Source organism: Protopterus annectens, chromosome 6.part0 (assembly GCF_019279795.1).
Source record: "Protopterus annectens isolate FY-2018-M chromosome 6.part0, PAN1.0, whole genome shotgun sequence".
In the NCBI taxonomy this organism is placed as follows: Eukaryota; Metazoa; Chordata; order Ceratodontiformes; family Protopteridae; genus Protopterus; species Protopterus annectens.
Genome location: NC_056737.1, coordinates 1,812,522,531 through 1,812,547,366, shown reverse-complemented (window position 1 = coordinate 1,812,547,366; position 24,836 = coordinate 1,812,522,531). Strand labels below are relative to the sequence as shown.

At 42.5% G+C, this 24,836-nt stretch overlaps 1 protein-coding gene across 1 annotated transcript in view; it reads right to left on the bottom strand.

Moving 5' to 3' along the window:
* Positions 1 to 24,836, bottom strand: part of RNF19A (ring finger protein 19A, RBR E3 ubiquitin protein ligase) — an 880,338-nt gene that overhangs the window by 491,419 nt on the left and 364,083 nt on the right. The window contains exon 11 of the mRNA XM_044075162.1: positions 7,319 to 7,481. Coding sequence (XP_043931097.1) covers positions 7,319 to 7,481 — 163 coding nt within the window. The remainder of the gene's footprint in view (positions 1 to 7,318; positions 7,482 to 24,836) is intronic.

Here is a 24,836-nt window from a genome sequence, read left to right as displayed (position 1 = left end):
CAGTGCGTTGGTTGAATCTAGCACAAAACCGACAACTAGCAACGTCGTGGTCAGGGCCTAGGCAAGGAATACAGTAAGAATGAAAATCCTTATGAGGTATTTGCTTCCCATAAGAAATACAATTGTTAACTTTTACTGACATTGGTCTGGAGCAAGAAAAAGTTTCCCCAATGGGGTACTTGGCTTTATTGAAGACTTCAGATCCGAAATTCAATTTCGAAAACCTCAGGAGTCGGCCGACCGGCACTTGCGAACTGCTTTTGCTTCGGGCACCGCACGGCAAGAAAGACTGAAGAGAATGGCGTCAGCTGCATCTTATATACCCCTGGCGTACTGACATCAGGGAAGAGGCGATGGAAACCGACGCCGGACCAGGATTTTGGAATTCAGGCCAACTGCGAGTAGCCTGCCAGTAGGATAACCTAAGTGTAATGACTGCAACAGTGAAACACAATGAACATCAGCTACTGTCATCCCTTTGCACAAAGGGGGTGCCATCCATGAACCCTGGGAACAACAAACCCATTAGTCTGACCGGTCTTACCTGCAAGGTCATGGAATGAATCATCATGGACATTAACAAAGACAGAAATCTCCAACTGCTCAACCCCACCCAGTTTGGCTTCGTCAAGGGGAGATCATGTTAAACTTGGTGGACTTTGAGACAGTCACCAAAGTCTTAAATGAGGGCAAATCCATGCATATGGCCTACCTAGAGACTTAGCCAAGGCCTCTGACACAACCACCGACTCAGGCATCACTGATAAACTCACCCAGCTGGGTATCAATCCATACATTGTTAGGTGGTTTGCACATTGGCTCACTGATGGAACTCGTATAGTCAAACTAGGGAACTTCACTTCTTCCAGCAGACTCATAAAAAAGTGGTGTTCCACAGGGATCTGTTCTGGGACCCCTACTCTTTGACATCTACTTTTCTGAAGTACAGGCTAAAACTAAAGAACTGTGGCTGACAAAGTCTGCTGATGATTGCAAACTGAGCGATGTCAACATCCTGTAAGATGGTCTTACGCAGACTACAGTGCCAAAGTCATGGCCTTAAACTTAATGCAAAAAATGTATTATCATCCCCTTCGGCAAGTGTGATGTTCCTGCAAACTACCACATCAACAGCAATACCCGAAGCACACAGGTTGACAGCAACCTTAACTTCCATCACTGTCTCTACACAGTGGTAAGAAGGGCATTTTTTCATCTCATAAGTAAGGGTATTGCCTTCAGAAAAAAAAAAAACAAAAGGTTATGACCCCCCGACTCTTCTCTCATCAGGCTAGTCATAATCAGCCCCCTTTTTCCCCATTTTTCTACATGGGGTCAGGGTATCGTGTTAACTGTCACCAACTCTCTCGATTTCAGTGCCACACTTCTGCCTTCAACACTCATGTCTGACTGTCGCAGATCTTCTTTCACACAATTCATCCACCTCTTTGCTGGACTTCCTTGCTTCTTCTTACCTTGTTCCGGTCTGTCCCAAATCTTCCTCACCAGATTGTCTTCTGCTTTTCTATACATGTGCCCAAACTACCGTAATCTGTTCTCTTTGATCTTTTCTGTAATTGAAGCTACTTTGGCTTCTGCTCTTATGTCCTCATTTCTTCATCGGTCCAACAGTGTGCATCCTATCACCTTTCTCAGGCACTTCATTTCCATTGCCTCTAGCTTCAACCATTCTGCCTTTACCACCCAGGTTTCTGTACCATACAGTAGTACTGGTCACACCACTGTCCTCTGCACCTTACCTTTCAGCTTCTTTGGCATTCTTCTGTCATAGATTACACCTGATACTCTATGCCAGTTGGCTGCAGCCCCTCTGATTCTAGCTTTGACCTCTTCATTCAGACTACCCTTCTCCTCCACTACTCCTCCCAGATACTTGAAGCTGTTTACCTGTTCCACTATCTTCCCTTCTATCTCTATTCTCAGCTTCTTCTGATTTCCCCAATTTGCTGCCATTACCAGTGTCTTATCTGTGCTTAGTTTCATCCCATGTGCCTTCAGATTTGCATTCCATTCTCCTATCCTTTGCTGAAGTTCTAGCTCAGAGTCTGCCTGTACTGTCACATTGTCTGCATACATCAGCTTTGTTGATCCGTCCCCTCCAACCTGTTTGCTAATATAGTCCATCACCAGTATGAACAGCAGTGGGCTCAGAGCTAAACCCTGATGTACACCCACTGGGAACCCCTCTGTGAGGCTGAACACTGTTCGTACTTAAGTCCTTGGGTCCTTGTACATAGCCTGCACTAATTCTACCAATGTTTCTGGAATTTCAAACCACCACAGTACTGCCCAGATCAACTTTCTTGGGATCTTATCATATGCTTTCTCCAAGTCCAGGAATGCCCAGTTGGACGCTCTCATCTCTAGTTTCTTCTCAAGTATATGTCTCAATGCAAACATCGGGTCAATCGTGCTGCATCCTGATCTGAATCCAAACCGCTCATCTCCCATCTTACATTTTACTACTCTGCGTACCCATTTATCAATCACCCTCTCAATAACTTTCATGCAATGTGATAGGAGTTTGATGCCTCTGTACTACCCACAGTTGTGGATGTCCCCTTTGTTCTTGTACACTGCCGCAAGTATGATTATTCTCCAGTCATCTGGGATGTGCCTTTCTCGCCATAGTGCTATTAGTACCCTCAGGAGCCATTTCTCCCCCATCTCACCCAGCATCTTTATCATATCTGCTGTGACCTCATCTGTGCCTGCTGCTTTCCTTGACTTCATCTTCCTTATTGCTGTTCTATTTCTTCTAGGGTGAGCTCCTCTTCTCTCATCGTAGACTGCTTTTGGGGCAGTACAGCTTCTGTGGAGATTTCTTCATTCAGAAGCTGCTGGAAATGCTCCTTCCATCTGCCTTTGATGTCCTCTGGGCTGGTGAGCAGGTTGTTGCTGGCATCCCTTATGAAGGCTGTCTATCTTCTATCTTTCTGTATTTCCCTTGCAACCTGATATAGTTTCTTTATACCCTTTACTGAGTCACTTTCCAGAAGTTGGTACAGTGCCTCCGATGCCCTATTCTTTGCTATTACAACTTCTTTCTTAGCCATCCAGTAGTCCTTCCTATCCTGGTCACTCTTTTCTGTCTCCCACTTCTTGCTGCATTCCTTTTTTCTTTTGACGACTTCCTGGACTTCGCCATTTCACCACCAGCTTTTCTTATGCACCTTATTTCCATACCTGGCTTGGCCACATCTTTTCTGTAGTCCTAACACATGCTGTTTTTAGGTGCTGCCATTCTTCAACTCCACTATTTCCTCCTCTTCTTGAGGTGCTAGAGCCCCGAGTAATTCCCTGAACTGTTGTACTCTCTCTCCAGTCAACTTAGAGGTCTTCAGCCTGGTCTCTGTTGACCTTAGAGCCTTTTCTGTCCACGGCTTGCAGCTGATTGTGGCAATCTAGTGGTTTATGCTACAGGATGACTCTGCAATCATTGCTTCTGACCCAGTGCCTTTTCTTTACTAGGAGGAAGTCTACAAAAGTTGCATGCGGACTACTCTTGTATGTGATCTTGTGACAGTCTCCCTTTCTGAACCATGTGTTGGCTACCATCAACCCATTTGCCAGACAGAAGTCTAGAATGGCTTCTCCTTTATTCCTGTTGCCCCACCCAGGCAGTCCTCATATCCTGTTCTGTCTGTCCCAATATGTGCATTCAAGTCACCCATTATCAACACCAATTCATTTTGTCCTACTTTATCCAGTAGGTCCTGCAACTGCTGTCTGAATGCACTCTTTTCCTATCACAACCCTGCTGTGGGGCACAGGCTGAGATTATGAATACTGCCCTATCATTACACTGGAGTCTGACTGCCATGAGTCTGTCATTAATTCTGATGATATCCTGTACTGCCTTCCGAAGCCTCTCTCTCACCACAATTCCTACACCATTTCTAGCCTGCCCTCCACCTAGTAGTAGACTCTGGATCCCAAGCCAAGTGGCTTTACTGCACTGCCCTTCCATCTCATCTCCTGGACACAAAGGATGGCCCGCCTCCTCCATATCATGTCATCCACTTCCAAGCTGCGTCTTGTCAGTGAACCTACATTAAGAGTAGCAATTCTCAGTTCATGTTTGGCAGGTTGGTTTTACGTCCAGCTTTTGCTCAGCAAAGCTATCTCAGGTAACCTAGGCTGGGCAACTAGATACCGGCCAGCCAGTAGTTTACTGATCCAGGGCCGCTGGCACACTGGCCAACAGGGGCACATAAACCCCTGTGGATCAGAGTAGGCCGGGTCCTCAACCCACTTATCACTGGTAACTACCCATGCCCATTTTTTGGGGACATTAGTCAACATGACCGAATCACCTAGAGCCATATTTTACACCGTTGAGTGGCTAGCCCTGCCACGGCGGGCAGTCTGTGATCAGTGTTCTCCTATCTTGAGGATACTGCGCACCACAGTAGATGCCCAAAGCGGTTGGTCTGTACAACTCTTCCCCCTATAGGGGCACCAGGTAGAGTCTGTGCTTCTGCCCACAGCTCCATCAGACCAATAATAGAGTACAATGCTCCCTCTGGTATGTTCTTTCCCAAACACGTGCAGCAATTGGAGAGACCACAAAGGTTCCCTACAAAAAATATTCAGGGTCTTCAAGATCTGTCTTATGTGGACAGACAGAAATCATTGTCACTTTACTCTGTGTCGTACAGACTGCACAGAGGCAACCTGTGCCTTGCATGTAGAGCAATCTCTGACCCAGCTTTAATGGAAATGCTGCACATTTTGCAAGTAAAAATGGCAAACTGGTCACTCGCTCAAAGGACCTTAACCTGGTATGTGACATCAACAGAACTTGCTGGAGAAACAGATTTGTCGCAGAGGTTGCCCCATCTTTGGAATAAGCTTCCTATTCATGTTAAACAAAGCCCCTCGTTGGCCCTATTTAAGCACAATTTGGACGATTGGATGGGTAACTGGAAATTCACTCTGGGGTTCCATCTGTGTCCCTCTTGACAGGGGCAACAGGTGCAGATTTTAGTTTTTACTTGAACCAGACACCCTTGGGAACATGGGTTGAATTGGCTAGGCTTGTAAGGGCCCCAAGACCATTAGCCTAGTAACCACCTATGATCCTATGAACCTGCTCACTCTCCTTTCCCCGTCCCCCACACTCATTAATCATGTCTGTGGGCAACTCCCTCTTCGGACCATGCTTCCCCTGTGGGAGCATATCAATGAGTGCCCTCCCACCTTGGATGGGCATGGCTATCCCTTCCCTCAAGTCCAGTCAGTCGCCAGAGATGCTAATCAAACTCAAGTTGGGGAATATATGCCATTTTGAGAAGACAGTAAAACCATGGCTATCACACAAGGCTTCTTAAAAAACAGAAATAGCCTAGGGACATTTATGGAATGAATAACCAACATGCAGCTGAAAGTAATTGGAGAAAGGGGCCTTTGGCACCAAGGATTACGAATAAGTGGAAGAAACTATGGTAGCCAGGGAAAGTTTTAACAGCTCAGTTAAGTACCTGTCAGTTTTCGGCCTATAAGTGAAACAGCTGAAACTTCCAATGCCACATCCAAGAGCAATGTTCCTGGTCATCCACTACCACTGGGAGGAACTTGGGATCAGCCAAGACTCTAGCAACTAATGTCTTAGCAGATCCCAAGAGCTCCGGTGCTGAGGAATGATCAGACAGGAGAGAATTTTCTGGAGGGAAGACTATAAGCTCTATGACACTTCTGAAGGTGACATCAAAACACAGTACCCAGTGTTCACTTGCGACAGTTCTTCAAGCTGGGGTAAACTTGTAGAATTCCCCCAAATGGGTGTCCCAGACTACAGATAGGACTCCTACAAGCCATCTGGGTGAACTGAGACTTAAGTGGACTTTGGCAGGCTGTGAGAAAGCAAAATGACATGACGCTTAAAGGCCTTCTGATACCACGATGGGTTCCCTTATTCTGATACCAAGGTGGGTTCTTCCTCTTTTGGAGCTCTCCAGGCCTCGTACAGAAAGGGATGCAAGTGGCAGATAGGGGCTTAAATGAGCCCTTTGCTGAGCTGAGAGTCCGTTTCTTTCTTCAGAAAGTCATACCCTATATCCTAGACAGTTAGCCGACAAGCTTACCTCCAACAAAGCAGACATCCAGGGTCTTGCCACTCAGTTTCTCTAATGGAAAAGAGCTTCAGCTGTGTGATCCTCTGTAGGCACAGACCTAAGCCCTGCTGTCCTAGCCAAAGTAACAGTACAGAAGTACAGTTAAGGAATACGGCATAAACCTAGAGGCTAAGGGCAAGCTCTTATGGAAATACTAAGAGATCCTAAATGTTGCAGGATCTCTCAAGCTTTTCCAATGCCATTCAAACCTGGAACAAGCACAGTAAAAAGTAACAGCAAATAGCCTTAAGTCTCTAATATGGTACAAGAGTAACCCCTCTTGCCACATCTACTTAAAGTTCTAGACTCCTTGTCCAGCAGCAAGGTGGCAAAATGCTGTGTTTTTTGGAGCTTACATAGGAGCAAGAACATCATGAAACAGTCAGCAAAAGGATGACTACTGAGCTGGTCTAATCATTTATTTAGCGATCTTATAAATGGCACCAATCTTTTTTTTGCTTTCCCCAGAGCTTAGACCAGACAGCTGGAGAGCCAGAATGTGGCTGCCCTGATAACATCCTTATTGACAGGCTTTGAGGGGATAATGACACAAGGTTCCTCAAGTTTCAACCCTACCCCCCCAAAGAATGCTGCCAAGCATTTCTTGGGAAAGAGAACATAGGAAAGGGAAGTTCAAGGTGCACCTCATTTGTCTGACAGCATTACTAAGACATCATCTGGAAGGTAGCAGGAGAGAATAGCCTTAACCCTGTGCATTTAGAAACAGAGGCCTCAAATTCCTTTGAATATAAATTTGAGCCTGAAGGCAAGAAAGTACAATTCTATACAAATAGTGAGTATAGGGGGACCAAGCAAAAACAATGGATCATGTGCCAACTGAAGGTGGTGATGGCTACAGAGTAGCTGGTATCAAAACTATCACCCTCAAGCTACCCAACAATACAGACTAAACCAAACTACACGACTTTCATGCTGTGATGCACAAGCAGGACAGTACAGTTGTACAAGTTAACTTACATAACAGTAGACGCTCGAACAGATCACTATGGCAATACCCTAAGCTAAATGGGACAAATCCTGCAGAGAACTGGAGGTCTGGTCAGCTTCCAAAGCTTTAGGGCACATTTCCAGATTTGGTTTGGTTGAACTACATGCTATGTGGTCACAAAGATCAAAATAATACTTCAGATTTTTTTCTGTTAAGCATTGTAAAACTTTACCTTTCGCCCAACATATACAGGGATTCCAATAATCATGGCTGGAATTGCAATCCCAGCTATTAAAGCGATTCCTACTGGAGCGCCAACCAAAGTTCCAAGCTGCCACAGAATCTTCTTTTTCCTACTCCAAGGTTTCTTGCCCCAAAAAGTGCAACCTGAAGGACTGGAAAAAAAGAAATATTAAAAGAGAATTATTCACCTTGCAACAGCATTTATGTAGGGATCAAGATTTTAGGTGGGATGTCGCTTGTACTCTGTTCCTCTAGCCAGTTACCAGCAATGAACTCAATGTATGCAAAATTACAAAATCTAAACTTGTGCCAGGATGTTTCAAGCCCTGTCAAATTTCACAGCCTTATTCTTGAACTCTAAATGAAACAAACAGTGATGCAAGACTTGTATAATGTTTACTACCACCATCAATTTCTTTCCTTTCATGTCATAGAGAGTCCCTTCTTTTAAATATTTAGTTATTTATCTCAGCCCATTTCTTACCAGTTACTCACCTACAGCAGATCAAGCTTAAAAATCATCTGGACTATATCTGAATGTCACACTAGTAAGGTTTCACCAGTCCTAAAGCATGTCGCACCATTGGTAAACATATCTTACAAATAAGAAATGGCCTCTCATAGCTAGCAATGTCTACAGGAAAAAAGGAGATGTATGCTGATCCTGTAGAATAGGATTTCAAAGTTATGATGCAATCTTCTAAGCTTCAGCATCTGTTATCTTTCTCCAAAGCAAAATTTTTCCCTAGGAAGGAGCAACCAGGCAGAAAAAGGCTGGCTGAATATGAGACTGCACACGACCCGTTTCAAAAAATAGAATTATACGACACAGCACATAGGGAAAACCTGAGACTTTCTGCTGCACCCAAGAAGCTGGAAGGAACAAATTGCATTAATTTTATGAAAGCACAAACAAAGCAGCTGAACTGGTACTCTACACTAGAGGGATTGTTAATTTCAAGGGCACATTGTTCATATGCTCCAAACCTGGCTATAAGAGAACAACCTAAACCTTTAATTCTTGCTTTAAAGCTTACCAGGAGGAGTTGATTCTGAAAACTGTGGCAGAAGGACAAAAATACTAACAGTTGAAGACAGCAGAGTGTTTATGGACAATGACTACTCACTGCACACCAGGCAGAAGAGGAGTAAATTTATCCCATTATTCAGGGAATGTCTAGAAGCAGGAATGAAATTCAAACCCAGCTATATCCAAAATATTTTTTCCTTGGAAGAATAAAATAATTTTTTGACAAGTACATGCTAAGGAGGAAATACAGGTTTGCCCAACAGAAAGTGAGCTATGAAACAGGAGACTCTGCTTCTTGCTCTTCTGGTAATAAAGACCACAAAAACTGTGCCTGTGAAACCTTTTCCAGCGTTTCGAAGGAAAAGACTTGAGAGGGGGAAACAGCACAAGAGTTGACTAGGAGAATCGAGAGTACGATGGAAATGAAGCAGAGACGGGGTTTTAGAGGAGGAGATGAACAGGAATAGAAGAAAATCTGGAAATACTGGGCTGTTTGGACTTTGTTACACTTGTAGGGGATTCTAAAGCATATGCCCTACTTCATGTTATTAAAGTTTGGAAAAATGCTCAGAAGACGGAAAGTTAACTAAGCAAAGCATTTTCATAGTACTATTTAAATAGTGCATGATTTTCTTTGCATTTTATAAAGTAGTGTTTTTTTCATTTCTTAAGTGTAATGGGGACACTAATGTAAACAGGTGCTAATGTTTTTTTTTTCTTTTTGTTTCATTCTTCCTCCTCACTTTTGCCTTGTTCAATTTTAAGAAACATAGGCATTGCAATGTTAAGAGAGATTTAAGAGCATGCCAAGAGACAAAAATCAGTGTGCTTTTTCTCATTCTTGCATAGAGTAAGAACTGGGTTAAGGCTATTAGCTTAATCTAGTTACATGGTTTAAGAGAAAGCAAGTAAATGAAAACATAATGAATATTAGAAAGCTTTTTTTCTAGTAAACAGCTTTGTGTCTGGTTTTCATGTCTCTAGCAGACAATATGATAAAGAGAAATGGCTTGGCGAAAATGTTTTCTGAAAACATTCAAGTATCTCTGTAGCTCTCTGAGATGGAAAAACAAGACAAAACCAGGCAGCACTTAACAGAATCACAGGCTATACCATGCGCCTTAGCAGGAGTAACTTTTCTTTTAGGTTAGCTTTGTGGCTGTCAGTTTGGAACAAATGTTCCTATTAGGAGGGTAAAACTTCAAATCTGAAGATGTACATAGTTGTGCGTGTTGCTACTAATTTAACAGGTTTTAAGGGGGTATTGGGTGTGTGTGCATTTTTGTTTGATAGTTTTCAATAAAACAAAAGCTTCTGTTAGATGTGATATAGGCTCATATGAAGACGACAAGAATCAAACTGTATGAAAGATTAACCTGCCAAACAGTACATGTATAACACAAAAGCTGAAACAATTATCACAAAATATGCCATATAAAAGGTGTGAAGAATAACCTCTCAAGAATATGATGTCTTCTATAATGTATTTAAACATTAACTGTCTCACAGACAAATACAAAAAAGAAAGAGTAGTGAACTACATTAAAACTGTAGAGTGCAAATAGTTAACACTGCAGGACACACACGGAGAAATTAACATGCAAACTTGATAAAGAAAGGTTTTCAGATGGATACTCAGCTGAATACCTGTTGCAAAGGAAGAGAGGAATACTTATATTCATTGCAAGATGAGCTCCAATAGTAACAGAAGAGGACAGAAAGGCAATAATGGTAGATTTGTTGTACTAAGTAGCTACTGGCAAGGGAGGAGGATTACACTAGCATGAATTTATATTCCACTGAAAACTGCTATAATGGAGCTTAAGAAAATTCTGGGAGAAATGATCAGCTTTCAGCAAGGAATATTAATTATAGATGGGGACTGGAATTCCATTTGCAATAGTGAAGACATGTCTGGGGGACCCAGAACGGAAAATATAACAAAGGAGGGTAGATTCTTAAAGAAATTTATGAAAATAGTTGGCATGGCATGTGAATTCAGTAATAGGAGTTCAGAGTGAATTTACATACTATTCTCCAAGACCCAAAGGTCTAATGGGCTAGGTTAGACAGAATTTACATCTCACAGGAATATGTTTACTTAACTGAAGATCATGACATGCACCAATAACAAAACACAGGGTAGTGAAATAAAAAATGAGACACTGGCTCTTTCTCACCTATCTGTTGAAAAGGGAGGAATTTAAGGAATGGGTAGTAGAAATTATTCAGGAGGTATTAGACAAGACAGAAATTTCTTCTGAAAATATAGCTAAGGAGTGGGATAAAATCTGAGTTAAAAAATTGGGTGGAAATAAAAAAAAAAAAAAAAAAAAAGTAGATATGGTTAAGAAGTATAAAGAATTATTTAGAGGAATTTAAAAATGCTTTAAGTGTTACAAAACAGGGTGAATCTCTCAGAATAAGTGTAGCAACTGCACAGTGCTAAACAAAGTAATGTACTACCTCAGCTGTATGCATGAGTTTAGAAAGACTGCTGTTAAGCAACTGCTTTTTTTTTTTTGGATAACTCTGTAGCCGCGGTGGTGCAGCAGTTAGCATGGTCACCTCACAGCAAGAGGTCCTCCCGTTGGATTCTCGGCTGGAGCGCCTTCTGTGTGGAGTCTGCATGCCCTCCCTGCGGTGAAGTGATGTTAAAGACATGCAGGTAGGTGTGAGTGTGAATGGGCATGCCTTCGTTGAAGGTTGGGTGTCAGGCTGGCAACTCAGCACTGTAAAAATCCACTGCCAATCGTGACCGGACCGGAGTTCCGCTGTGACAACCCCTAACCAGGAAAAGCTGAAAGTCTTTTTTCTAGAGCACAAAAACTTTTAGCACAATGACTTGGGCAACAGAAAATAGGAAGGGTTGTCACCAAGCTTAGGGAGCCTAGAACAAGAAAGAGAACAAGGGATCCTGTAGAAGTATTAGAAATATTGCGGAAATTCTATGAAGTCTGTATAAAACAGAGAAATATGGAAATCAAGAAAAGGTACAGATAGAAATGTTTATGGAATAATTAAATATGCCAAGGTTAGAGGTAGAGGAGGGCTCAATTACTAACAGGAGGAGATGAAATAAAAATGGTGAATTATAACCAATCTACAGGAAAGTCCCCAGGAATAGACGGCATTTCTGTGGAAGTTTGGTAGCTAGGAGGGAAAAAACTGCTAATGATCTGGAAGATTTTATTTAACAGTATTTTAAGAGGAGGAGGAGAAGTACCAACATCCTGGAAGAAAGTGGCGGTAGCTGTAATACCTAAACAAGGTAAAGTTCCATCAGATCCAGCTTCATACAGGCCCATTTCAATACTAAACCATAACTATAAAGTGTTTGTGTCTATAATTATTTATTTTATTTTACATTTGTTAACCGGGAAATTGCGACTGGACCAGGTCCACTTTCAGCAGAGGCCCGGGGAGAAAATCTTTAGTATCAAGTTATACAAATAAAGTACATCCAGCATAATACACAAAACAGGTTACATCATGTATGCTGAGCATAGTAATACAACAAGAAATAAAAACACTCCAGGTAAAAGAAAATATAGAACATAAGTAAAAGACAATGTCAGTTACAGTACATCCAGCATAATACACAAACAGGTTTTATCATATACGCTGAGCATAGTAATACAAGAAATTAATACAATACTCCAGGTAAAAGAAGATATAGAACATGGGTAAAAAGACAGTCAGTTATACATTGGTAAGAGAAGAAAATTTATCAAGTAAGATTAAAAGTACCCTTTCAGATAACCAAGCCTACAGGGGATCAGAGATCCAGCATATGATCAGAGAGGAGTTTGGGGAGTTAACAGTAGTATGGGGTAGGGTTATGTGATACAAGGGCATAACCAGGTACTAAGAAGGTGCGATTTGAGGGAGTTTTTGAATATGGATGTGGAGTGGGCAGTGGACACGGATAGGGGAAAAGAGTTCCAATTTCTGGCAACGGTGTGGGAGTAGAGCACTTTCCCTGCATTATTGTTGGCCTTGGTGATGGAGAGGAGAGATTTTTCACTGGATCTTAGGTACCGGTTTGCAGTACAGACAGTACGTAGGTTGGATAATGAAGGTTTTTTTCAGGATATTTGCTAATATTGTAGACTGTGCCCAGCTGGTGATAGTTAAGTAGCTGTGGTAGCTCAAGCCATTTTAGTTCTTTTAGTGCAGCACAGTGATGGGTTCTATAGGTTGAGTTTGTAGCAAACTTGGCTATTTTATTGTCGCATGATTCCAGTTTGTCTAGGTCACATTGTATGATTTGGGTAAAGATTAATGCTGCGTATAATAGAGTTGAGAGGAGGTGGCTTTGTGCAAGAGTGACTCTTGCTTTTTGTGAGAGAAAGGACTTATGCCTGTATAGGGAGCCTAGTTTTTTGCTTACTAGTTTTATGGTATTTGAGATGTGATCAAAGTGGAGATTATCTATTTCAATGCCCAGAAGTTTGGTGTGGTGGTGATGCAGTCTTTAGATGTTATGGTAAAGAAGAGTTTTTTTTTTTTTTTTTTTTTTTTTTATTTAGTAGGGGTAAATAGTAGCAGTTTTGTCTTTTTGGGATTTAGAATTAGTTGGATACCGGATATCCATTTTTCTACTCAGTTAAAGGTATCTTGAGTGAGTGTATGTAGGGTGTGGGAGATGAGGCGGAGCAGATCAGGGTTGAATCATTCGCATATTGTACGAGTGTGGCATGTTGTGTAGAGCTATTGAGGTTATTTGTGAAAATAGAGAATAGCGGGCCCAGTATGGAGCCCTGTGGGACTCCTATGGTGGTTGGAAGTTGTGTAGACAGAGTTCTTTTCCACTGGACTGGCTGTTGCCTGTCAAAAAGGTAGCTTCTGAACCAGGCTATAGTAGAGGAGGTGAAGGATAATGATGTTAGTGAGTCTAGTAGAATGGAGTGGGAGACCATATCAAATGCTTTTGAGAGGTCTAGGAAAATGGCTGACACATTTGTTATCATTCCTGTGAAGGTTTGTATAATTAGTGAAGGATAGAAGGGCTGTGGTAGTGTTGTGACGTGGACGGAAACAGTGTTGTGTGTTAGATAGTAGATTGTGTGTGTTAAGAAATGTCATCACTTCCAAGTGAATGCATTTCTCAAGAATTTTGGATAAGGGGCAAAGGATGGCAATAGGTCGGTAGTTGGAGAATTCGTAAGAATTGCCTCCTTTATGGAGAGGGATGATGTGATATACTTTCAAGAGTTTGGGTATGTAGGATTCTAGTATGCAGCGGTTGATAAGGATGGAGACAGGATATGATAGGGAGTCACTAGCCATTTTTAGGTATGAAGCAGGTATGTAATCAGCTGCCAGTGAGGTTGGCTTTAGTTTTAGGAGTAGTTTTTTGATAGTTGAGGTGGGCACTGGTGATAGGCTGAAAGAGGGGGTTGGTGTGGGATAGGTTAGGTTGTGATCGAGGTAGATTCTTTTTGGTTATTTGACTGGACAGGACTAGTTGGATTTAGTAAAATGGTTATTAAATTGAGAAGCTATGTCTAGGGTATTGTTAGTAGAGCTGGGTGATGGAGTTGTGGTTTTGCCTGGCTTTAGTATGGAGTTAATGATATGCCAGAATTTTTGTGGATTATTTGAATATTTCCTTTGGGTGCTAAGAACATAGTTTTGTTTGTTTACTTTGGATTCAGCCTTGGGCTTGTTTCTAAGCTGTTGATAGTATTTCCTGGAACTAGGGGTTTTGTCAGTTTTCCAGATTTTCCAGGCTTTATTTCTAGCTTTTAGTAAGGCTCTGGTGTTCCTATTTAGCCAGGGTGCGTAGCTGACTTTAACTCTGATCTTTCTGCTGGGAGCTAGACTGTTAAGGATGTTAGAGAAGGTAGTATTGAAGTAGTCTACTGCCTGGTCTAACCCAAGTGTCCGTAGTGCTTCCCAGTTGCAGTGGCTTAGGACAGCATTTAGGTATCGTGGGGTAAGGTTACAGTCATCTCGTATGAAATTGTAGCCTACTGGTTTGGGATGATTGGAGTGTTTGTGTAGTAGGAAAGTGGGGAGATGATCACTTAGGTCATCTGGGAGACAGCCTATTGTACAGTTTTGTTTGGGATAGTTGGTTAGTGTCCAGTCCAGTATGGATTCTCTCTGTTTTCTCATCTATTCTAGTTGGTTCTTCAATTAGTTGACAGAACCCCATATAGATTGATATGTGTAGAGGGGCTGCTGGAGTTGCAGGCTGCCCAGTCAGTGTTAAGGTCTCCTAGTAGGATTGTTTCCTGAGGTAGATTGTCCTTTGTCCAGTGTAGGATGTCTTCTATTATGAGTGAGTTGTTGCCTGGAGGTATGTAGCAGCATATTATATTGATCTTCTTGGTGTTTCTTATGGATAGGACAGAAAATAGGACTTCAGCATTTTGAAAAGTGGGTGGTGTGGTGTGCAGGAGCTGGAGGTTAAGGGTGTTTTTAAACAAAATGGCTACTCCTCCTCCTTTCCTGTTTGTTCTATCAGATCTAAGTGTATTATACCCTGGGGGAAGAAAGTCTTCATCTTGGATACTGGGTTTAAGCCAGGTCTCTGTAATGGCAAGTATAGAGTTGTAGTGGGCTACGACTGCATGTAGGTCTGTTAGCTTGTTGGCAATACTTCTTATGTTGAGATTTAGGATTAAGAAGGTCAGATATTTGTCTGACAGAGGGGACCTGGATTTGGGTGAATGTCACCAGAGGTTAGCAGAGTTTGTAGGAGTGTCAGTATGTTTTTTTTTAATATTAATTGTTTGTGAGCTTGGTCTATGAGAGTTTGTCTTAGTGTGGTGAGATGGTGTAATTTTTGTTAGTGAGTAATATGTAGTTGTAAGGTTTATGATTGTAGGGCAAATGTAGAAGTGTGAGTGGGTCTGAGAGGGTGGGCTAGTGTGGGCAGTGTGATAGGAGTAGTTGTGCAGCAGTAGGTCTGCTTGTAAGGAAGTTAGGAAGGTTAGCGATAGTACAGCTAGTGATAGGGATGTGAGTGTGGGTAACATGATACTATGAGTGAGTAGTACAACTAGGATTCCTGGTTACTTGTGTGTGAGGGTAGAGGTGTGTTGTCTGGGAATGTGTTGTTGGGAGTGGGATGTAATTGGATTGGAGGGTGGGGGGAGGTAGGATGAGGTGGGTTGGGCTAGTTAGGGAATTAGGGGTTGGACTACTGGTCAGGTGATTAAATGTTAGAATAAAAAGTAGAAGTAGTGGGGGGCGGGTGAGAATAGGGGGCAGGGAGGGGAGTGGAGCAAGCCCGAGCACAGCGAGGGCAAGCGAAGCGGGCTAACACTGACTCCAAGTGTTTCTTTAGGCTTTGGTAAGTATGCGGTGTTAGCTTAAATGGTTATACGTTAAACTGTAATTTAAACTGTATGTTTGCACTAAGTTATAGACTATGTTATGGGCACAGAGTATAATTTTCTGACATTCTTAAAAGGATATATAATTAAAGCTGTGGTTAGTTACACATGAAACAGGAGAGGAAATGAAATGCTATTTTATAGAGTTGAGTATTTCTCAAAAGAAAATTGACTTTAGTTTTGGGGGGGGGGACACTAAATGGAGAGCAATATACAGCTGTTTATTCCTGGTGATGTACTCATCAATACAGAGGTTTGATTAAGGAACTATACAGCAGAAATGTACTAATACACTCACTAACATTTGTTTAAGTTAATGCAGATAAGGTATTTTACTGTCTAGACACTTGGAAGTTAAGCATCTACATTAGTGTTTAGTCTCTTTAGTTGCAGGACAAGTGCCTGTAGGTGCCCAGTGCTCAAGAGAAATTTTGAAATTTCCACTGCTTGATATGGGGGGCAGAGACCTGCTAGACCTGAAGGATGGTTTGGATTACTGAAAGAAAAATAGAAGAAAAATGTAAGAGAGCATTAGGTTAAGGCAGCACATACTGTGTGACCAGTCAGATTGGACTTTTGTTTAGCAATGGTCAATAACAAAAACATCAGTTAATGGTTATTCCTGCTTCAGCACCAAACAAAATATTTTCTTATGGCAGCATGCAAAAATAAAATGTAAATATATAAAGCAGTTTTCTACTAAATTAAGCAAGATACACTTTCAATATATTTAAAAACTAGTCAATGCAGTTAGACACAGCAATGAAATGCAACATGTCAAATAGCCCTTATGGCTCTAGAACAGTAAACAAGGAAAACAGAACACATCTAGGTGCATATGTGACAGCAGTTCATTAAGCAGAATTATCTAAAGGCATCCTGCAGTGTTACAAAAATAACAGAAACAGATAGTACAAGCTCTTGTACTACAGAATTATATATGAAACCACAATGTACAGCATACCTTGAATGCAAAAACTTACAGGAGGATGATTACACATCAGGGGAGACAAACAGCTGCTGCTGATTTGAAACAAAAAAACAAAATGGCACCCTCAGTTTAAATTACCTCAGGCTATCCAATACAGAACAAGAGCTGGAGGAGGGAGGGGTAAAGACTACAGGGAAGGAGAAAGCTAGCCAATGGTTAAATGAACTCTGAAGATACTCACCGTGAAGTGCAAAAGGAATCGAAACCACTCCGTGAACCTTAGGAAAAGGTATGCTACTTTGCACAGTCACTCTACTTTATATTATAAAATCAAGGCAAGTGTAGACATTATCTAATTTTACCCTGACATTTTTAAAAGGATATAGAATTAAAGCTGGGGTTAATTACAGATAAAACAGGAGAGGAAATGAAATGCTATTTCATAGATTTGAGTATTTATCAAAAGAAAATTGACTTTAGTTTGGCGGGGGGGGGGGGGGGGGGGCATTGGCAAAAGTGATGCCAAAATTGATATGTTTGGATCAATGTGGTTTTGTGGACAAAAGGCAAACATTTTACAACATTAACAGAAAGATTAGTTGTGTAAGAACTTACCATAACGAAATATGTCCTTTTCTTCTTTGCTGCAGTATTCCTGACATAACAGAGTCGCCTCCTAAGGCGACGACTCGACGTCAGCCTGAGTGGATCAGCAGCAGACATTGGCCATAAGAGAGAAGTACAGGTGCACAACACTCAGAACTGAAGCCCCAGTCAGAGAGACAGTCTAAGGGAATGAGGATCAATGCATCCAAGAAAGCCAGGAAGTGGGGGATGGAGTGAGGGTTGGAATACTGCAACAGAGAAGAGGACATCTTTATGGCAAGTTCTTACACAACTAATCCATCTTCTTCTGTTGCAGTATTCCTGATATAAGGGGAGAGTACAATATGTCATGAAGAAAGGGAGGAGGAAGTGGCAGATGAATTTTCTAGGATGCCATAGAGAATGGCCCTGGCAAACCTTGTCCTTGATCTGGAGATGGAGTCCAGCTTACAGTGTTTCGTGAAGGTGTGGACAGATGTCCAAGTAAAAGCCTCTTGTACAGAAGTTGGTATTTAAGCCCCCTGAGGAAGATACAGCCTTGGTAGAGTGAAGCTTTGACTGAGCCAGGAAGAACCTTACCACAGTGACAGTAACAAAAGGCAACAGATTTGGCTATCCAATTGGAGATGGTCTGTTTGTACACAGGCAATCCCAGAGCCCTGGGATAGAAATACACAAATAGTTGGTCCGTTTTCCTCAAGGGTTAAGTCTCAAGTAGAACCTGAGCTGTCTGTGCTCATCCAGGATGTGCAGGATCCTCTCACTATTGTTCTGGGGGGAGGTGAAGAAAGTAGGTAGGTGAATTGCCTGGTTTAGGGACAATTCAATCACAAACTTTGGCATGAAGGAGGAACTGGTCTGCAAGGAGACCCAATTGATGTGAAAAGATAAGGGGGCAGATGCCATAACAGCTTGCAAGTCTGAGACCAGTCGAGCAGAGGAAATGGCAACTAAGAGAACCATTTCCCAAGTGCAGTGCTTGAGTGAACTAGAAGCAGTAGGTTCAAAGGGTGCTTCAGTCAATTTCTCTACCACAAAGTTTAGGTCCCAGGGTGGAGCCACAGGTCTCCTGGGGGATATGACATGAAGACGCCTTTGAGGAATTGTTTAGCTTCGAATCTGGAAGCTAAGGGAGAAGCTAGTGGCAGACAGGTAGAGATTGACAAATGGCCTTTCACAGAAGAGTATGTTAATCCTGCATTAAGCAATTCACACAGATGGGACATGACCATAGGCGGATCTGCCTGCAGTTGGTCCTGGTTCCTAGACAGACACCAGATGGAGAACCTCTTCCATTTGGAGGGGTAAGATTTTTCTAGTAGTAGGTTTTCTAGCCTCCTGCAGGACCTGAAGCACATCCTCAGAGTAAAGGTGTCTGAATAGAATCAGTGCTCTATCACCCACAAGGCCAGCTGAAGGGTTTCCAAAATGTGGGTGGAGGAGTGAGCCCGTGTTCTGTGTTCCTTTATGGAGTAATGTGTGGTGATTGCCCTTGGCTATGTGGAAGACAAGGGGGAACACTGCTGTCTTGACCAATAGAGCATTCACCAGCAAGATTTTTGGTTTGTTCTGTTGGATTTTCAACAGGACTTTTGGAATGAGTGGAAGGGGATGGAATCCATATAGGATTTCCCCTTCCAGGAGATTGAAAAGGAATCCACTCCCCATCCCCGAGGATGGTCTTTTCTTGCACAAAATTGAGGGAGCTGTTTGTTCATGGGAGAGGCAAACAAGTCTATCTCTGGAATACCCACTGGTGGCCAATGTCCAGAAACACATCCCTGTGAAGCAACCATTCGTGGACTTGTGTTCTGAATCTGCTTAGGGTGTCCCCCACAGAATTCTGGCTGAAGGGGTTTTATACACCACCTGGAGGGATACACTAAGGAGCCAAGCTAGATCCCAGACCTGCATGGCTAGTCTTCACATGAAATAGGTTCTGGTACCCCCTGCTTGTTTATGTACCACAAGACTGTCATATCGTCTATGTGTACATGTAATCTCCCTGGTTTGCTAAGTGACTTGAAGGTTTGGAGGGCAAAATTAATTCCCTCATTTCTCTGACATTTATGTGGTCCTTTCCTTTGGAAGGAATATCATTCTCCTTGAGTGTTTGAGTGTGGAGGTCTTAACCCCCCACCGACCCATGTCCGATGCATCTGAGAATAGGACCAGAGTTTTGTGGCAGAGGGTGAACGGAAAAAAACTCAATTTAGAGTAAGTTGTGAAATCCACCACTGGAACTCCTTCTGGAGACATGGGAGTAGAGGAATTAATGTGTTCTAAAGGGTGAGCATGTTGAGACCATACTGATTTGAGGAATCACTGGAATTTCTTCATTTCACCTTTAGTTGTGCACATTGCACACAAGCAAACAGCAACTGGGCGTAAGGCAGTTTGCAAGATTTGCAAACGCCGAACGGAAAAAAGGTTCGAATGTGCAATGAGCGAATGCACACCGACATTCGCTCATTGCACATTCGACATTGTGGGGCGGATTGCACTGTAGTGGGGATCGGGAAATGGCCCCTTTCTCCACTGTAGTGCGATCTCAGACTTAGAATATTAAAGTGGGGTGGGGGGTGCAGGTGGGCTTGCCCCCCTGCTTTACACTTTTTTCCGTTTGACATTAATGTTCGAAAAACAGCGAATCTGCTTTTCAATTTGCTGTTTTTCGAACATTAAGGACCATCGCCGTTTTCACTTTCGTGGTTACAAGTCGCTCATATGAGCATTCGTACTACTGTGATTCAGCATTATAAAGGTAAACAGTTTCATATGAAGCCTTGCTAGAGGAGGCACTGGAATGGTGGATACCATCAGCCCCCCAAGATTGAGGAATTGTCCGACACAAATCTGATTTAGGTGGGGTGTCTCTGCAAAGGTTAATGAGATCTCCTGCACCTTGGAAGGTGGGAGAGACACTATCATGCTCAGAGTTTGAAATCTGAAGCCCAGAAATATTGATGTTTTGGGCTGGGTCCAGGGATGATTTCTTGAGGTTGATGGTAAATCCCAGATTTTTAAGAATGGCAATTTCCATTTGGAGGGATTTGTTCAATTCTGCTTGAGAAGTGGCTTAAATTAAGAGGTCATCCAGGTATGGGTAAATTAAGATCCCCTGGAGCCTGCAAAAGGCTATTACTGGGGCTAGACATTTTGTGAAAACTTTTGGAGCTGTGAAGACTCCAAAAGACAAAGCACAGAACTGACAGTGCCAGGATCCCACAGAAAATCACAGAAATCTTCTGTACCTAATGTGGACGGGAATATGGAGGTATAGGCATCCTTGATATCTATGGAGGCAAGAAATGCCTGAGGCAGGACAAGGGGAAAGAGTGTTTGTAAGGTTAACATTTTGAAAGAGGGGACTATGAGGAAGTCATTGAGGTAAGAAAGGTCTAGAACTGGTCTCAATTGTCCTTCCTTTCTGGGAACTAAGAAAAGGTGGGAGTAAAAACCTCATTGCTCTTCCCCTTGGGGAATATGTTCTATAGTACCCTGTTGTAAGAGTTCCTGTAGGACTGGAGGGAAAGGGGGGTGGATCTTTTGGTGGTAGGGGAATTCCCCTGAAGGTTGGCACCTTGTGCCAAACCATGAAGTACCCCTTTCTTGATGATGCTTAGCACCCACGAGTCCTGAGTGATGTGTTCCCAGGTGCTAGGAAAGTGTGATTTGGTTGCTGCAAGAGTCATGAAGAGGAGCCTGTCAGATCAGGAAAGGGCTGTCTGGTTACATGGGAAGCAGAGGCTAAGGAAGAAGGAAATTGTTGGGTCTTGAGCCTTTAAGGTCTAGACTGTGAGGCTCTGGATTGCCTGTGTATGAAAGTTTGCCTGCAGGGTAATTTCTATGAAATTTTGTCACAGGGGATACCAGAATGTGCTTAAGGTCCTTAAGTTCTTTGCTTTTTTTCCTGCCGAGATTTAAAGAGCTCTGCTGAAGTTTTCCCATAAAGGGCAGTACTGTCCAAGGGGGCTATCCATCAGTTTTGCCTTGATGTTCTCTGGTAGAGGCTGAAGCATAAGCCAGGCAAATCGTATGAGGTCACATGAGGAAGCAGCAACTCTAGAGAAGGATTCTACTTAATCATAGGCGCACTTGATAGAATGTCTGGCTACCTGAGAAGAGGTGGCAAGGAGGGAGGATGCTAATGCCTTATTTTCAGAGTCAGGCATGTCAGAGACCAGTTTGGAAATTTGGGAAAGGAGTTCCAAGTTGTACTTGGTCATGTGTGCCTGATAGCTTAATGCTCTGAAGACTAGTTTAATGCTCTGAAGGCTAGGGTAGCTGAGGAACAGATTTTCTTCCCAGCTTCTCCAACTGTCTGCTATTCTTATCTGGAAGCAGCAGGGAGGAAGGAGGAAGCGACCGGGAGGCCTTATCAGAGGCAACAGAAATTACAGAAGGATTTGCAGCAGGGACCGTGAAGAGAAATTTGCAGTCTTTGGGTACTTTGTAGTACCTGTCTAGCATTTTGGTAGCTGGAGGCTGGGTGTCTGAATGGGTGAAAGAGGATGCAAAAGCATCCAAAAAGGTGGGAATTGCAGGAGGGATGGCTGAAGGACTAGGGGTCTGTACCTGAAGGAGGCCACAGTAACACTTCTGGATCTCTGACATCTCTGTAGTGTCCTATTTGAAAGTGAAGTGGTCACGCATTTTGGAAACAGTCTCCCCAAAAGAGATCTCCTCCATAGGGGAGTCTGTTCCATTGGAATCCTCTTCAGGACATAATCCAATGGGGAAGGGATTTGGGAGGAATAATCCAAACCCGCATCCTACTCTTCAGAAGAGGAACCTTCAGAGATAGGATGGAGCCTAAGCCTCTTCCGAGGGGAAGCAGGATGACGTGACGAAGGCCTAAGCGCCATAAAGGCCTTAAAGAGGACTTGTCAGAAGTTCAGCCATTCCTTCTGTGGGTCAGAGGGTGGAGAAACATGCTTGTTATTTTGTTTTTCCTTTGCAGGAGTATCTATGCGGTGCAAAGGAGGAGGGCCAGATGTAGGCCTACATCCCACAATGTCTGAGTCGACATCCTCCCTAACTATTTATGTTACTCCCCTAGGGCCCTTTGACACAATAAGCCTCGGTTCCCCCTGGATGTCAAGACCAATGTCTGAGAAGCCTCTCTAGATGTGCAAACTTCCGGAGCCAAGACGGCCTATGAAGCGGGCTTGGCCTGTGGGTCCGGATCCCAATCGGGGCGTGTCTCTGAGCTCTCATGTGCTTTGGGAGATACGTCCAACTCGAGAGGTGCAGCTTCAGTTTTGAGCCTATTGTGTTTTTTTGGCTTTTCGTTTTGTAGGCTCGGTCGTCTGGTTTGGAGGGGACTCCATCTCGCTCTTCATAAGAAGCTTAAAGTGCTGGTTTTCTAGGTACATCACGAGGGAGGATAACCGACTTCAGAGAGTCTTCGGTACAAAGGACTGGCAAATGAACAGGTTTTATGGTTGGGCTGAGGGCTGAGGCAAAAAAGTAACTGCATATAACTATGTGGAATCTGTCATCCGCAGTCACACTTCCCCTTCCTGGATGACATGAACCTCAGTAAACAAAAAGGTAGCAAAAGTACAAAAAGGTTTCCCCAACGGGGTACTAATCTTGGAAAACTGCAATTCTGACAGCAGATCAACATCCGGGACTGACTATCCGACTGACGGTAAAGAAGTTCTGAGGGTGGTGCACATGTACGTCTCTTAGAGCGGACATCTGATGATGGCTCATGTCAGACATACTGTGCACCTTAGGTAGTAAAAGACTGGTATACTGGCTTAGACCCAAAATCAGAAAAAAGGCCAGCACCAAGGAAGGTTCAAAAGTAGTTTAATAAAACTGAAACTAGACCGGTTTCAGCAGCAAGGCTTTCATCAGTAGTATAGTCAGCAAAAAGCACTTAGTCATCATCTTATATAATGTTCTCTAAGGCATCTATATGACATCACTTCCTGATAAGTCAAAAATGCAAACAAGGCAAAAGTAATTGAAAAATACAATCAAGGCAAAAGTAATTGAAAAATACATAGTTCAGTAAACAAAAAAGTTTGCCTAAGTTGCATGCATATCTCCAGATTATAATGAAAAATCCAAAGAGACACAGTATACTGGTATATCAATGATAATAAACAAACTTAATAAAAACATACAATAAAGGGTAAATGCCCAAAAATAAACCCGAAACAAAAGTCAGGTTATAAGAATTCTGGTGTTGAATACCAGCCACAGTATCCTAAAATGAGCTGAAATGCAAAACCTAAGCAATGCAACCTGATAAGAAATAAGTACATATCGTAATGCAAGTGATGGTTAATTACAAATTATAATTTATCATTTAATCCAGGAGGAAAAGCCCCCAAGTTTAATGATCCACCTTTTTCTTTGGTATTTAGGATATCATGCCAACCTGTTTTAAAAGATCGATTCCCTATGATATGATCAATGATGGTGAATGTAAATTTGGCAGTGGGATGTTTGATAAAGTACAGTTTACCATAAATGTATGATCCGAAACTGGATAGCATCTGCAGTCATAACAAGTGGGTTGTCCTGTCGCGTCTGTTGTGATGTCCTGTTTGGGTTGACACATGCCTGAGGCGAGCCAGGGTTTCCTGTTTTTAACTCCTGGCCTATAGGAACTCCTGTTTAGCATGTGTGTATGTGGGATTTCTGTTTCTAGACTGTGTCTGTGTTTAGTTACCAAATTCTTTAGGTACCACTGGTCTTTCCTCATCTCATGATCAGCAAATGGGATAAGATTATGCATGATGCCATTCTTTTTCTGCCTGTAAATTTGTTTCAGTTTAACTAGTTCAAAGTATTCGTCAGTTCTTTTTGAAGTCTGTAGTTCTGTTTGCCATTTGTTGTACTGTGTGTGTCAATTCAGCCGCTTAAAGAATGTCCTTATTTGGGACTATATCAGCCATGACTTTTTGTGTTGTGTATCCCTCCAGTCCTAAAGTAAAGTAAATGACCCTGTTTTGTTGTTGCTTAGCTTTTGTCCTTGTAGCAGGCAGAGCAGTCGTCCAGGTATGGGTAAATTTGAATTGTAGTAGTCTGCAATGGGCGATTACTGATGCCAGGCATTTTGTGAATACTCTGGGCGCTGCCTGACGACAGGACAACCCACTTGTTATGACTGCAGATGCATCCATGAAGGACATCATGTCTATATAGTGCATTAGTTAATCTTCTGTTTCTAATGTCACCAAGGTGTTCAGAGATCCTGACACGAAACTGTCTAGACGTTTGGCCAATATAAAATGCATGACATGTACATGTGGCAAGATAAATAATCCAGTCTGAACTGCAGTTACCAAAAAACTGTATGTCGTATATTTGTCCAGTGTTCCTACTAGTGAAAGAAGTAGTTTTGAAAATATAGTTACAAAAACTGCAATGTCCACATGGATAAATGCCTGAAAGTTTATCTCCAGTAAGTGTTCTTTGAGTTGGAGTGTGATCCATGACCCTGGTTTTTATAGTGTGAAAATAGATTCCTAAAGTTTTGCCTTTCCTATAGGAAAAATAACATCGTTCTCCCAGATAATCTTCCAACAATGGATGAGAATTCAATATATTCCAGTGAGTATTAATAATA